An 11572-nucleotide genomic window follows, 5' to 3' on the forward strand; every position below is an offset into this window, starting at 1 on the left:
GAGGTGAATCATTACTTTGAAGTTGTGGGGTTTTTTTAAATTTGACAGGCAATTTTAAATCTATTTGAGTCTCATTATCCTTTATGAAAATTCTAACAACACAGGTATCTATTTGCTTTTTTTAAAAGTTTACCTGAATTTTTTTTTCCAGGTGAAAACTGCATGTTCAGGTGAGAACAAAATTTACTTATGTCAACATGAGAACTGCAGCTGTCGTCAACATGTGGACCCGAATACATGCGAAACTACTGATAATAATCAAGAACCATCACAATGCATAAATAATGAGTTCTTAATGGACGTTACTGGTCTTTAAGCAGACAAAATTTTAAAAAACTTTTTTGGACATATTCATCAGAACAATATCAAATTCTTCAGGTATTTCATCAAATATGTAAATCAATTATTCAGTCTTTAATATTTTTTTTCTCATTGAAAAAAAAAATCCCATTTATATAATCTATGATGTAACACTGATGAAAAAGATTTTAGTTTATATGCTAATTCAAAACAAAATTGCTATTCAAAATCACAAAATCATTTCAAATCGGACTTTAAAATTCAAAACATGAAGACATTCTATTCAAGTTTCTGACAAAAATATAGGTAGCAAACCAGTGGCCTGACCAGATGTATAAAATTCTTTTAGTTTTTAACGTCTTGCAGCGACAATAAATTCGTGTGCGACTTTGTGAAGGTCCGCTTTCAGTACACAATGGTCTCCTTGAATCATCCAATTTCTCACCTTCTTTGGTAATCATTTATGCATCATTTTTTGGACAGTATCAGCTCAGTGATCAGATTGTGTTGTAAACAACAGAAGTCGTCTCTTATACAAATATTTCATGCCTCTTTAAAGATATACTTCTGGTTAGTTTAACACTTTATCATTAAATCCATTGATCATAGCTTAGTTTTAAACACAAATTATTACGTTCTATAGCTACCTAATTGTTATTCTTCAAATTCTAAAATACCATTCCTTTCAAAATCATTTCAATGATTTTTTTTATTTCATACAGTATTTCTTAGATACTTGATATATGCATGCAATAAACGAATTAAGAAAAAATTCCTCCAATCACTTTCGCCAGTTTTTGCATGAACATGCAGCTCAATTTTGATTTACTTTCTGATCCCTAATTCTAAGTTCAACAAGTGAGACAAAATAATTTGTTCAACTTCACAGCCCACTAACAATAAAAATAGTTAAGGTATTTCTTTCAAATCCTCATTTATTCTAATATATGAAACATGAAAAGACTGGGATTTTAGAAAGAATGGAGACAACAAATTTATAACATACTCTGACAGGTACACAAGCGACACCCACACCAAACTCGGACGACTGATAAACATTAGCATCAGCAAACACAAACGCAGGTGTGATAAAGCAGTTAATAGCTCTCAAGATGCAAAGAATCGGAACAGAGAAACGATACCTTATGCTAAGCAACAAAAGATGCTGTGAATACCATGAAATAGTAACCTACATATACTAGCGAAATTCTAATTTTTTCTCTCCTCTTTCTATATTATGAAATATTGCCGGTGTCACGAGATGGTTTAGTGTCTGAACAGCCAAAAGAAAAGACTTGTAAAATCTGTGTTATCATGACATTGACTTCCAATATTACAAATGAATGCTGTATCGTATTTCATTGGTGCCTCATTAATACTGACTGCGCAACAAAATAAATTCTAAATAGCAGGCATATTTTTATACCATAAAGCCGCAAGTTCCTGAGGATTGAGTTCATATTCTGTTGTGAGTAATATTTGAGTCAGATTAAATTCTTTGAGGTTGATAAACTTAATGGAATAAACAGACCCCAATCTACAGATTGCACAAGACTTTTGTACCCATTTCTGAAGGGCCTGAGAAATACCTAAGCAACTATATATATCTATACATAACTATAACTAGTACCACAGTGAAACATAAAAGCAAAAAAGTTCAAAGCCAATTGCATTAATTAGGCATTCCTTAAGATGTTTTTGAGCACCACTAATCATCTCTCTATCAACATGTTGTTATTTTAATATCTCTTTTCAACGGATTCATCATGACTGTTAGCCACTCAAGAAGCAATGAATGTCAAAATAATTCAAAATCACCGGGAACAGGAGTAGAAGGAGAATGTCTCCATTTCTTTCTGTAAGCTCTCCATAATCTAATGTTTACAAGTCTGACAAATGTTCTATTTATCTATTGTTTTTCCTTACCACTTCTTTGTAAAAACAAAACAAATAAGAGAGAAACCCACATTTTGCAACCTACTGAAACAACACATTGTCAATTTTTTCCTTCATCTCTGGCAGAAAATTGCTACAAACAAGTGATTTCCTCTGAAAAAGTTTTTGAGTTTTTTCTGATACCAATATGGACACAATGATATAACCTTGTAATAAAACTGTACATTTTAATTATCTGCTTAATGTTTTTTTCAACATTTATGAACCATTTCATTGCCACTTACAAAGATCTTGAGGATCATCAGGTGATCAAATTTTATTGCAAAATTCTTGCCTTCAGATATGAAGTTAAAACTTATTCCTTTAAAAAAACTGGTGAAACGTACTGGTATATCACACCAATACTTCTAATAGAAGTTTTCACACCTCAATTGCAGTATGTATTTGATTTCCATTTCCATTACTTGTTTTTTTTTCATCTAATCCTTTGCATAATTTGATAATTTTCAATGATTTAATAAATAAATATAGATTCAATGTGACGAGATATAAAACAAAACATCTTAAGTAACTGAATACTCGCACATCAGTTACCAGCTACACTCTACACCTAAAATGATCAATGAAACCTATCTTTCAAAGCCAGAAAGAAACAAGACTTTCAAAAACTCTATGTAAACATCATTTTGTTGGAAATGCTATCTAATAGCATTTCTAATAGACTGATGTTTACATAGTGTTTGTAAAAGGAAACAACAGTATATATAGATTCCTAGTACCGTGTACAATTGGGTTTAAGACTACAAGACAAGATATTTTGAACTAAATCAATGATTAAGATCTGTGATCCTTTGATCTTGAAAATGAAAACTTTCAAAATTTTTATACATCTTTGACATAAAAATGGGCATTTCAGATGAACAGGAGATTTATCTATAAATGTTGTTGAAATTTTATCTTCACTAAGTCTTAACTTTGGTTATTATTCAGTTTTTTAACTCTAAAGTCTTTTTAAAATGTAAATATCAAGCTACCTACCTGACTGTGCAATTCCTGGCAGACATCCTTCTTGTCCAGGCCCATTAGCTGGAATTTTACCATCTTGACAACATCCATATGGATACTGATCACACGGACTGGGACAGCCTTCTCCATCTGGACCTCTAGCTGCTGTGTAGTTGTCAGGACAACATCCATACACACTAGTTAAACATGTGTAGGGACATCCAGAGTAATTTGGTCCAGTTGCTGAGATGTTACTAAAAGGACAACAACCAAATCTTGAAATCTCGCAAGTTTTTCGACAACCTTCTTGATTAGGACCTCTAGCTGCTGTGTAGTTGTCAGGACAACATCCATATATACTAGTAAAACATGTGTAGGGACATCCAGAGTAATTGGGTCCAGTTGCTGAGATGTTACTAAAAGGACAACAACCAAATCTTGAAATCTCGCAAGTTTTTAGACAACCTTCTTGATTGGGACCTCTAGCTGCTGTGTAGTTGTCTGAACAACATCCATATATACTAGTTAAACATGTGTAGGGACAACCAGAGTAATTGGGACCAGTTGCTGAGATGTTACTAAAAGGACAACAACCAAATCTAGATAATTCACAGACTCTTGGACAGCCTTCTCCGTTGGGGCCCCTAGCAGGGGTTCTGTTGTCTGCACAACATCCATAGGTTCTTCTCTCACAATCAAACACACATCCTTCACCGTTTAGACCCTTAGCCTGTGTAACTCCATCTGAGCAACATCCGTATGTAGAGTTCCTGCATTTTGAGGGACAACCTTCTTGGTTAGGTCCTCTAGCAGGGGTCTGATTGTCTAAACAACAGCCATAACGAGTTTTTGAACATTCATAAACACACCCCTCTCCATTTGGCCCTCTCTTGACCGTCCTTCCATCAGGGCAACATCCATAAGTGCTATCAGAGCAAGAAGTTTGACATCCTTCACTATTAGGGCCACGGGAAATAGTTACATTGTCTGGACAACAACCGTATCTGTATCTAGAACAGTGAACAGTACATCCCTCTCTATTTGGCCCTCTGGCTGGGGTTTTCTGATCTGGACAACAACCATACCGTGATCTTGAACAATCAGAGGGGCACCCTTCTTTATTGGGTCCCCTTGCTGGTGTTCTTTGATCCTGACAACATCCATACCTACTTTGCAAGCATTCTGGTGGGCAACCTTCCCCAGCTGAACCTCTGGCTGGTGTTTTCTGATCTGGACAACATCCATATCTTGTTCGTGAACAATTATTGGGGCATCCCTCTCCATTGGGACCTCTAGCTTCTGTTCTGTTATCCAAACAACATCCATATCTGGAGTTCAGACATTCTGGAGGGCAGCCCTCAAAATTGAAACCTCTGGCTGAAGTAACTTCATCTAAACAGCATCCATATTGAGAAAAAGTACAGTTGCTTGGACAACCCTCTCCATTTGGGCCTCTGGCAATTGTGACATTATCAGAACAACAGCCATATCTATATCTCAGGCAGTCAGGAGGACAGCCAATTCCGTCTGGTCCACTGGCGCTTGTTGTTCCATCATAACAACAACCATACAGGGACTTGGTACAGTCACTAGGGCAACCTTCACCATCTGGACCTCTTGCTGGGGTGTTGCTATCTGGGCAGCACCCAAAGCGTTGCCTTACACAATCCAACACACAACCCTCCCCATTAGGTCCTCTTGCTTCTGTTCTACCATCTTGACAGCAACCATATCTGCTTGTTCTACAGTCTCTGAAACACCCTTCATTATTATAGCCTTTAGCCTCTGTAACTTGATCAGGACAACATCCATACTGAGATAATGTACAGTTACTTGGGCAGCCTTCCCTCCCGGGGCCTCTGGCAGGAGTGTACTCATCAGAGCAACAACCATATTGATATCTGGAACAATCTATGTAGCAGCCTTGACTATTTGGACCTCTTGCTGGTGTTTGGTTGTCGGGACAACACCCAAATTGCATGTCTACACAGCTTACAGTACATCCCTCTGCATTTGGTCCTCTTGCTTCTCTTATCCCATCAGGACAACATCCATATCTACTTCTCAAACATTCACTGTAACAACCTTCCATATTATACCCTTGAGCTTCTGTCACTTGATCAGCACAGCAGCCATACACCGAGAGTGTACAGTTACTGGGACAACCCTCTCCATCTGGACCTCTAGCAATTGTAACATTATCTGAGCAACATCCAAACTGGTATCTGGAGCAATCAACATAAAAACATCCATCATTGTTTGGACCTCTTGCTTCTGTTCTTCCATCTGGACAACATCCATACCTGCTCCTCAAGCACTGATTAGAGCATCCCTCGAAGTTGAATCCTTTGGCTTCAGTCAGTCTATCAGGACAACAGCCATACTGAGACATAGTACAATTACTAGGACAACCCTCTCCATTCTCACCTCTGGCAGGGGTTACATTATCTGCACAACATCCATATCTATATCGATTACAGTCAGCAGGACAGCCCTCTCTGTTTGGACCTCTAGCAGCTGTCTTCCTGTCAGGACAACATCCATAGAGTGAGGTGGAACAAGCATTTGGACATCCTTCTCCTTCTGGACCTCGAGCAGGAGTGACATTATCAGGACAACAGCCGTACCTTCTTCTAGAACAATCTGCTGGGCAGCCTTCTCCATTAGGGCCTCTTGCCTCTGTTCTACCATCTTCACAGCACCCATATCTTGATGTAGTACATACATTTGGACATCCATGACCGTTTGGACCTCTTGCTGGTGTCAAATTATCAGGACAACACCCATAGCGGTATCTAGAACACTCAAGGGAACATCCTTCATTATCTGGTCCTGTCTTGACTGTTCTTCCATCAGGGCAGCATCCATAAGTGCTACCAGAGCAAGAAACTGGACATCCCTCACCATTAGAACCACGTGCTATTGTTACATTGTCTGGACAACAACCGTACCTATATCTGGAACAGTGAAAAGTGCATCCCTCACCATTAGGTCCTCTGGCAGGAGTTTGATTATCAGAACAACATCCAAATCTTGTTCTTGAACAATCTGATGGGCATCCTTCTTCATTTGGCCCTCTAGCTGGTGTTTTTTGGTCCTGACAACATCCATATCTACTCTGCAAGCATTCTGGTGGGCAGCCCTCTCCATCTGGCCCTCTAGCTGGTGTTTTCTGATCTGGACAACATCCGTATCTACTCGAAGTACATTCCTGTGGACAGCCCTCAAAATTAGAACCTTGAGCTGCAGTCCTTCCATCTTGACAACACCCAAAAGGAGAATTTCTGCAGTTTAATCCAGGATCTTCCTAGAAGGTAAAATAAAGAACTTAATCTTTGCATATCTTACAAAGAAAACAAACACAAAACAGTGACTAAGATATCATAAGTAAATTGCAAAATATTTTCAAAAAATCATTTTTTTGTTTAAATTTTGCAACCTCTACAAGATTGACTGAGAAATCTCACCGGGTTACTGTCACATTGTCTGACCATACAGGGCCTGGTGGAGGCGGCTTTTTTGGTGCTGTCACAGGCACTGTCGGCCAGTCTCCGGTTGTCTATACTGACACAAAGCACCGCCCTACTCTGCTCCCCCATACCACAGTCCTTGTTACACTGTGAAGGGAAATAATTGGCCTCAGTGTTTGCTCCTTACTAAAATGAGCAAATTTTTGAGAATTTTGCCACTTTAAGGGCAAGACTTAATTTGCTTTGTACATTCACTATGTAAAGGAGTTGGAAGGACAACTATAATCAGTATCATTCTTTATATGATTTCAGTCACAATTACTTCAAAAGCTTAAAAAAATTGCTTGGTATGCAATATCTACCAAATCAACCTTATCAATACAGGGTTAATTTGCTACATGTAGAAGCTTAGTTAGCCTACAGAATGTCTTTGCTAATAGTTGATTTAAACGTCAGAATGTTTTTTTTAAATAAACAATTAGTATCTTACAACTACAATTTTTCTTCTAATTAACTACACCAGTTATGAGAGGAAAATCAACACAAGTGATTTCTTACAATCCAAATACATAAGCAAGTAGTATTCATTTTTTGGGTTAACAAATCATTATGATTTATTTGGCATTCAATATTGATGAGTGAAACCTATTCCTATAAAGGCATATTTTCATAAAAAAAAATGTAAAATATACCATAAGTCATGTTCATGTAATACCACATACATGTATTTGTGTAGTTTCTTGAATCAACTTTTAAAATTTCCATGCTCAAGTTCAGTTTATATGCATTTCTTCCTCAAATATTCAATAAAGTTATGATTTTGTAAATAATCACAAATAATTCTTTATCATTATTAATTAAATAATTTCTGCTATCTCCATTCATTATCTGAATAGAATAGTAATTTTCAAGGATTTTCTTACAAAATAATGACAAAAATGCAATATTTTATGAAGGAAATAATTGACATTGCAATCTTTTAAACGTGATGATTATAAAGCATCTTTTAAAAATCTTATTCCAATTCAGATTGAATTTTCTATTGCAGAATCTGTTGTAATGGAAAGGTTCATTGTATGTAAATATATTTTGTGTAAGGTACAAAAAAAAAACCAATCAAACCATAAAAGCATGAAGAAAGAAACATTTTTTGAATAAATGTCCCTTTTTTGCAAAAAAAAGAAGGTCATCCTTCAACTCCATTTTATGGCTCATCCCCTTTAATCTTAGTGTTTTCTCTTAAATCAATACTTCAAACTTAATTGTACCCATCTGTATTTAACTTAAAATTAAAAAAAACATTAAGTTCCGTTGTTAAGAAACCAGCAGTGATGTTTAAGTGTAATCTACATGTAATGCAAGACTTTGTTTTATAACTGCAAGGCTTTCTCGAGGAGAATGAGTGTGTCGTATTTCCAACACAACAATGTAGTGCTCATCATGCATGTGATACAATTACCCCACATTATAATCCTCCACAAGTTTTGGGGAGATGAATCACATGCATTCTTTAATCCGGCTACCTGTTCTATGACTTACATGCGTAGGTGTGATTTCTTATTTTTACCTGTGTTCTCTCAAGCACAAATAAGTAAATATAGAGCTGTAATTTGTCAACTATCCAGTAACTTCCATACTTTGCATAAAATTTACAAGAATTGACATAATTTACAAATTCTTTATAAAGGAAATCTACAAAAACAGTATCATTTAAAGGCTTTAATTTTAGTTCACAGTTCTTCCCATTACTTTTTCTCCTGTATTATTACACACAAAACCTACTATGATTATAAGGTGTCTATGGAGTTAAAACAAATCTACAGGAGTATTTTTTTCTATATACAAAGGTAATATTGTGCCGAATGTGAGAAATTATATTGAATAAAACTCAAAAAATGTTCACAGGAAAGCTGCATATGACTTTGATAGTTACACTCTTTTGAATTGAAATTCACTTACGTTTTAGAGAAGCAATTGCCTGTAGTAAACTTTAAGAGTAATTTAACTAAATATTGAATAGTTTCATGTTTGGTTCATAAGAAATTGTTTTACTTGAGACTATAAATCCAAAATATATGCAAATTATCATCAGCTACACAGCCTTTAATATGCTGTAGTGATTTTCTTATCAGCAGATTTGCACTTCAGAGTCAAAAGATTTTATGAGGGGTGACAAGTGATTTTGTAGGAAAATAATACTAAAAAAGAGTCACTGAGACACCAGGGGCCAAGTTGGGATTCACTGAATTACTTTTATGTATGATTGCTGCCAGGTTGCCTGAATAAGGCAGATGATCACACAAAACAGATGGCAGGTCAGGATTGAGATGCAAACCAAGTGGTTTTTCAACATTCTAGATACCACAAATAACCATCATTGCACATGTTCATTGCCATAAGAAATTTTCAATGAAAGGGGGGTATAATATCGAAGTTCATTACCATAAACAAATTAGGCACACAATCTAACACCCACCTGCTAGCCATTCACTTTGTTAAAACTTGTTTTGCAACTTCATGAAACCTAGCAATTTAATCAACTTTTGAGACAGAGAGAATAACCCAACTCAATCACTAATGACTTACAGAAGAGCCTTGGAATGACTTTATTCAATAACTGACTTAAAATATACACAGAGAATAACCTAACCCAATCACTAATGACTTACAGAAAATAACTTCACTCAATCACTAATGACTTACATAGGACCCAGAAAATAACTTCACTCAATTACTAATGACTTACATAGGACCCAGAAAATAACTTCACTCAATTACTAATGACTTACAGAGGACCAAGAAAATAACTTCACTCTATCACTAATGACTTACATAATACACACAGAATACCAGTAACTTTATTCAATAACTAAAAACTTGCAGAACACACAGAGAATCACTGAAGACTTACAGAGGACCACTCTTCCACTGGGGTCCAGTACGGACAGGGAATGTTCTCGTTACAGGACCTCCTGTACTCCGGCTTCCGTCCATACAGCTGGATACACTTCTGGTCGTCCACCGTCACTGTCCGCCCACTGGGGTCTGTGCTGACACAGGTCACGTCCTGGAGTTGGTCTCCGATGTCACAGGAGGAGGAACAGGGTCCCCAATCTCCCAGCTCCCACTCCCTGTTCAGAAAAAGCCTTACTTGAAATCATTATCTTACTCATAGATATAACAGGGAACCAAATTTTTTTTTTGTGAGCAAGTTATTTTATAATATTTGATAGATCTTTGTTTTGGCAATTACTTCTCTCTGCAAGGGTTGTTCTCTAAGGTATCAAATATTTGTTTAAATAATATCAACACAGACTTTGATACAAAAAATTACACCTTAAAGGCTAGTTAACTTGGATAAAAGTGTCCCAAATAAAAGTTGGTTTACAGAATATGTTACTTGCATGGCTCTAGATTCTTTTGCTCTGCATAAAGAAAATCTATTTCACTTAACTAATGGCTAAATAGCACCTCTCTCTATAATTGATATTTGCTCCCAATATAACTCAGTTTGATGCTTTTAAATCTATGCTTTCTGCTCTAATTTTCAAAATTAACATCTTAGAGCAAAAACACTTTAGGCTAACCATTACTACTGCCTCTATGATGATACATGTATATCAAATTAAAGAAACACTTTTGTTCTCATCAACATTATTCACTCTCATTGCATTGTGTACCACTTGTACAAGACAATTTAGAATAACACCCAAAGAGAGGTAAGTCAGGACCTCAGACATATTAACCTACACAGTGGAGTCCTCAGAAGTCGAATCACAGTCTTCTCCCTTACATTGCTCCGAGTCCGCTGGCCTATCAGACGCCACACAGTTCTCTAGTTCTGCCCTCTTCCCAGTCGAGCGATTCATACACAGCACCAAACGCTTTCTGAATCCTGGGGTGAATTTTTGTAAAGAAATTTTCACTGTCAGAGGTCATTTTTATATACCAGAATATGCAATTGGAAAATAAATATTAAGAGCTACATGTATGTTAAAAAAATCTATATAAAAAGATAAATGAAAAGAAGCATTAATCTAAGTTTTATTTCATACTTATATTGTACTAAATTCTTTCAATAAATGATAGGTAAAGACATGAGTGGAGTAGATATATACCGGTACTAGTGCTGACTGCAACTTATGTTACATTTTAATTTTTCATCAACAGTATAAAACTCAATGAGTATTAAGAGGTAAACTTTTCTATGATAGAATTTGGAAACCCAAGCCAGTCACTATTTGATAGGCAGTCACAAAGTGACCAGGTAAGGGATGAGCCTGATCTGTAAATTTCTTACCCAGACAAGGAAGAGCCGAGACCTGGTATGACTACTGATTAGTTGTCATCCAGGACCCAGTTACTAAAATACTTTGTAACTAATTTACCCTAGCTAGCGTGGACTATGCCATACAATTTCTTGACTGATTTGCAGTCTTTAAGTACCCAACATTAGCCATAAGAAATGATCGATAATATTGAAACATTTATGTCAGAGATGGGGTTCACTTACCATTTCCACAGATTGCAGAACATGGTGTCCATCCCCCATAATTCCAAAAATATGAGGATTCCCCGATGTCACCTGATCTTAGCTCTGCCTGCCTCTGTTCCAGGGTTTGTATAGGATTTACTAACGACTCAGTGGGGATGTACAGAGCCTCTCGTCCAGTTCTTGGGATGTAGAATTCATAGGTCACACCTGGATTGACTTCCTCCTTAGCCATCATCTACAACGAGATAGTTTCCTGTAAATAACACAATTAAGTAAAAAGAAATAGCAGATCTCATACTTTGCAAATGGAAAATATTTGCATGTTTTTATGATGACTATAGTTTTGCAAAAATTGTGAAAAATAATAGCTTTATTCATGAATTCAACAATCAACTTGTAGCACAGC

At 36.3% G+C, this 11572-nt stretch overlaps 1 protein-coding gene across 1 annotated transcript in view; it reads right to left on the reverse strand.

Moving 5' to 3' along the window:
- LOC128177916 (papilin-like) overlaps window positions 1-11364 on the reverse strand; it is a 56211-nt gene extending 44847 nt beyond the window's left edge. The window contains 6 exon segments of the mRNA XM_052844839.1: window positions 3235-6508; window positions 6669-6818; window positions 9583-9802; window positions 10422-10566; window positions 11185-11313; window positions 11316-11364. Of these exon segments, the coding sequence (XP_052700799.1) occupies window positions 3235-6508; window positions 6669-6818; window positions 9583-9802; window positions 10422-10566; window positions 11185-11313; window positions 11316-11364 (3967 nt within the window).
- Window positions 11365-11572: the final 208 nt, after the last annotated feature.

The sequence above is a fragment of the Crassostrea angulata genome, chromosome 3, assembly GCF_025612915.1.
Source record: "Crassostrea angulata isolate pt1a10 chromosome 3, ASM2561291v2, whole genome shotgun sequence".
Classification (NCBI taxonomy): domain Eukaryota; kingdom Metazoa; phylum Mollusca; class Bivalvia; order Ostreida; family Ostreidae; genus Magallana; species Magallana angulata.